This window comes from Cupressus sempervirens, chromosome 2 (genome assembly GCF_028749045.1).
Source record: "Cupressus sempervirens isolate cs-2001-9-10 chromosome 2, ASM2874904v1, whole genome shotgun sequence".
Classification (NCBI taxonomy): Eukaryota; Viridiplantae; Streptophyta; class Pinopsida; order Cupressales; family Cupressaceae; genus Cupressus; species Cupressus sempervirens.
In genome coordinates this window covers 416,958,643-416,962,874 of record NC_143119.1, presented here as the reverse complement: position 1 = coordinate 416,962,874, position 4,232 = coordinate 416,958,643, and the positions used below count along the sequence as shown (strand labels likewise).

The 4,232-nt window shown below is 35.5% G+C and overlaps 1 protein-coding gene across 2 annotated transcripts; it reads right to left on the bottom strand.

The window, feature by feature from the left end:
• Positions 1-762: 762 nt before the first annotated feature.
• LOC149572872 (uncharacterized) lies at positions 763-3,730 on the bottom strand. 2 transcript variants are annotated; one of them, XM_089813944.1, is made up of 7 exons: positions 3,207-3,730; positions 2,943-3,110; positions 2,421-2,486; positions 1,633-1,701; positions 1,351-1,428; positions 1,156-1,260; positions 763-1,030 (listed from the first exon to the last, which is right to left on the bottom strand). In XM_089813944.1, exons 1-7 carry the CDS (start codon positions 3,549-3,551, stop codon positions 983-985), a joined length of 879 nt encoding a protein of 292 aa, XP_089670070.1. In that variant the 5' UTR covers positions 3,552-3,730; the 3' UTR covers positions 763-982. The 2 variants fall into 2 exon arrangements, with proteins under 2 accessions (XP_089670070.1, XP_089670069.1); XM_089813943.1 differs by having other exon boundaries at positions 763-1,033; positions 3,207-3,727.
• Between the last annotated feature and the right edge of the window lie 502 nt (positions 3,731-4,232).

Below are 4,232 nucleotides of genomic sequence, written 5' to 3'. Positions count from 1 at the left end.
AGTCACTATACATCAACATTCAAAACTTCCCACATATTCATGTACCTATATTAAGCATAAAATGTCATTTGTTTAGGGACCCAACAATAAACATCATGAATTATTTTGACTTGTAAATGATTCTCCTTCCAAAAGACATACATAATATAAATGAATAAGATGAAAAAGAATCATTGATTAAAAAATGAGGTCCCCTTGTCAAATCACACTGATCATACATTTTTGATAGACTAAGTAAGTATCCTCTGATTTCAGAAGATAAACAAATATTATCCTTCTATACGTTTTTGATAGACTAAGTATCTTTTATTTTAGAAGATAAAAAATATTATCCTTCTATATGCTCAAAATCTCAAACCCAATAATTAAACCAATTAACTTCACCAACATATTATTAGACACTCACTTATCATTAAAAAAGAGATGTTTTATTTGATTTGACTGTAAACCATCTATCATATCCATCTTTAGCGAGGATTATTTGTAGTCATGGTCAAAAGAACAAAACTTTCAGTGAATTATGAAAAAGAAAACTAGAACTTGTAGACATCCAATTATATTCGCCAAACAGTCCAAGAACTTGTTATTCCCATCAGATCAGATCATTTGACGGTGAATTACATGAAATGTAATGCAAGGTGAAATGAGAGTGTGTACGCAAGGTATCTTGAAATATCAGAAACAATCACAACAAAAATGGGAAGTTGTAGAAAATGAAATGCATCCACAGTGAAGTCGGCAATGAGCATGGAAACAGTTCGATATTAAAAACATCTGATGAATTTTATATTGAAAAAACTAGAGAGATGCTCTGTTACACGAAGACAGAGTAGACCAAGTTGATCCCACGGGGCCCAACAGTAAACCCAATAATTGAAGAGAGTACGGGGAATCCATGGAGCAATTGGTTACGTAGTACATAAACCCACAACAGGGTTTATTGAAGAGGCCGATTTTGCAGTCAAAAGTAGGGCGTTTCCTTTCACTGTGCAAACAGTTGATGCACAATGCCTTCCAATTCCTCTGCCCCCTGCTGACAAGGCCGTCAAAGAACACATTAGTTTCTCTTGTTTGCCATACACAAGACACCTCTTTTATCTTACTGTCTTCTCAATGGCAGATAAGAGAAGAGAAGAGAAGAGAAGGTGTAATTACCATTGTTGTTGTTTGACGGGGGAAACATGCAACGTCAGTTGGCGATTGTGTGGGGAAAGTACAATTGGGAGGTTCCATCATGCCGTATCCTCCTTCATATGCTACCTGTTCACACAAAGAATTAACATACAAATACGAATACACGCATGGGCCATTTCATTTCACTTCAACTGACTGACCATCACTACATATTACCTGTCTCTGACTCTGACCCAGACCCACTTCATTCTGTGACTGATAGAGACTTGCCGCACAGAGCTTCATGGATAGGAACTGCCAGTTTTCATGCAAAGATTCAATCTTTTTGACCCAATTGGAGAAATAACTTGGAAAGACGAAATCTTTTTCAGCCCAATTAGAGATAAAGCTTATGAAGATTGGATTTTGTTTTGTCCCAGTGGAAAAAAACACTTTATTTTTATCCCAATCGGAGTTAAAACCTTTGCTTGGCAGAGGATGTTCAGCATTGCTATTTACCTCGATTTGATTCTGTAGAGACTTCACATAGTTGATGATCTCGTCTAGAACAACCGTCTTGCCATTTGCCTGCAACCATCAAGGCCAAACAGTAATACATGTTATAGTATAATTTATAAATAGTATTCATACATATTATAAAATAGTGGGTGGGAGGAGTCTCGAAAGTTCGGACAGAATCCAGAACAAAAGACAATTATATAAAGCCATCTTACCCAGATATTAGCTCACATGTGATATACATCTTTGATGACAGTGGTGTCAGTATACATATTTAAAAGAAGTTGAGTCTCAAAAGATCAAATAGAACAATGTTTGTCATTACTATTAGAATTTAATTATGTAGTTTTTGAATCATAAGCAATAGTTTACAGTAATTTATCTCTCATGAGAATGAATGGTCTACACAGCACTCCTTACATCTAAGCGACTCTCACAAAGGTGATATGTTGGGCTTTGAATCAAACTCATTGACCCATGTTTCATGAGTAGTGGTTAACACGAACCCACATAAATAAATGGTCTACTCAACACTCAATGGATCTAGGATTCACAAAGGTGAAGCATTGGCCATTCCCTCGAAGTCGCCAATCTAAATTCTACAAGTCAAGTGCACTTAACCATATTGTTTTGTCATACTTAGTTTGCTCCCATATTTTTATATGAAACACAATTACGTAAAACAACTTGATGATTACTTTGCATTTCATTTATGTTTAAAAATATAATGAACTATTATATGACTACAGTAAAGTTAGTATAAGAAATTCAGAAGCTTTTATCAATACCTTGCAACAACCTGGCACAAGATCTTGCAAGAAGCGCATTCGTTTTCTGATTTTCTCTCGTCTCACCTGAAATTTTATATTTTGCAAGCAATTCAGTCAAACAACCAATAAGAATTAAAGACATAAAAATTTTACAATTCATAATATTGAATTTACTATAACTTTTTTAATCTGAAAGTATAAACATATTTTCTTATATAATTTATCTTACAAGGACGATGATTCATAAAATATGACTTAATATATCAATAATAATAATAAAATTGAAACAACAAAATAGAATCTAAAATATTAATAAAAAATTACACAATCAAAATCAATAACTTCGAATTTTTAAAAGTTTCAACTACTAATCCATGTAATAGGAATGGAGAGTAGGAATGGATATAGGAATAGGAATGACTATTCCAATAACAGCTATTTTTTAAGAATGGGTATAAGCTCATTTTTAGATGCAAAATGAGAATATGTATTCCTATTCCCTATTCTAATTGACGAACCAAACCGAAAAGTGAAACATACTCTCTCTGCAATGCTATGCCTGTCTGTAGCCTGGCCCCTTCGAGCTCTGACCAGAACGAAGTTCTGCCCACCCTCTGCCTTTGTGAGCTTCTCTGCTGCCTCTCTTACTTGTTTCCCCTTGCATCCTTTCTCTCTGCTCCTCCTATTCTTTGTTGCAGATGCCTCATGCTACACAATTAATACAACTCATTTTTCAACTCAATTCATTAAGGAAATCAACTATCTAGCCATATGAAGATAAAAGTACTGGTTTACAAAACTCACCACTTTGGATTTGAGAACCTCATCTTTACTCTTTTGCTGATCCATCTCTTCTCTATCTACAAAATTAATGGGTGAGCCAGCAACAAGATGGCCATCCATGGCGTTTCTCTTGTTTATCTCATTACAGTAAGCTTGGGTCCCCTGAAGACCATACTGATACTCTCTTGGCTCCAAACTAGAGTTGCCCTTATCAAGAAAGAGTTGCTCAATGGGCAATACAAGAGAGTTTCTATATTGAAGAGGATCTTGTGGAGTGGAAATGGAAGGGAGAGAAGAATTGAATGAGCCATAGAGAGTGGACAATGAATACCCATCATCAGAAAAGAAAGGAGTTAAGCCCGCCATTAATGACAATACAAGCAAAACACTCTCTCCACAAGTTTACAGCACAATAGAAACATGAACATGCAGAAAAGATTCTAGACTTTGAAGAGTTAGATGGCAGAAGAAACTTTCTTTGTGTTGGGTGAAGGCAAATCAGAAACAAAGTGGGTGTAGAAACATTATGAACAAAGTGGATTGGCATGAGAGTGCAAGTATTGATCACATTTATAGGCGCTCTGATCTTACTGTAGATGTAGAGTTACTGTGAGCTGATTGATGACGTGGATGAGTTTGATGGGCATGAATCATGATATGTTGTTTTTTTCTCTTTATTAATGCTAAGATCTATCTGCACAATGCAAAAGCACACGGAAAGTAAAGAAATTCAGATTTTTCCCTCTTGACATCTATCTAATCGATCAGTAAATACATGGTGGCAAATTTCTTACCATTTCTGGTTGCTCATTCTTCCCTTGTCATTCAAAGCCTATGATGGGTTTCTCTTTGTGGCCTCCTACTGCATTGTTTTTTCTACAAATGTTGAAGATATTTAATATGAATGAGCAAGTAGTGCAAGATGGATTTTCAAAATTTGTAGGCAACATGTGATTGGGTTAGGTTGGATCTTGAAGGAGGGGATTGTGCATGCCTTCACTGTTTGCCCCTATTATAAAGAATGGCCATACCTACCTAGGCCAATTT

Bases quoted from the DNA above. Each gene is read 5' to 3' on its own strand.
- LOC149572872 (XM_089813943.1), bottom strand. From the start codon at position 3,551: ATGGCGGGCTTAACTCCTTTCTTTTCTGATGATGGGTATTCATTGTCC. The intron at 1,261-1,350 runs GTAATATGTAGT...TTGTGTGAACAG, and splicing joins TGGGTCAGAGTCAGAGACAG to GTAGCATATGAAGGAGGATA. The intron at 1,034-1,155 runs GTAATTACACCT...CGGCCTTGTCAG, and splicing joins CCCGTCAAACAACAACAATG to CAGGGGGCAGAGGAATTGGA.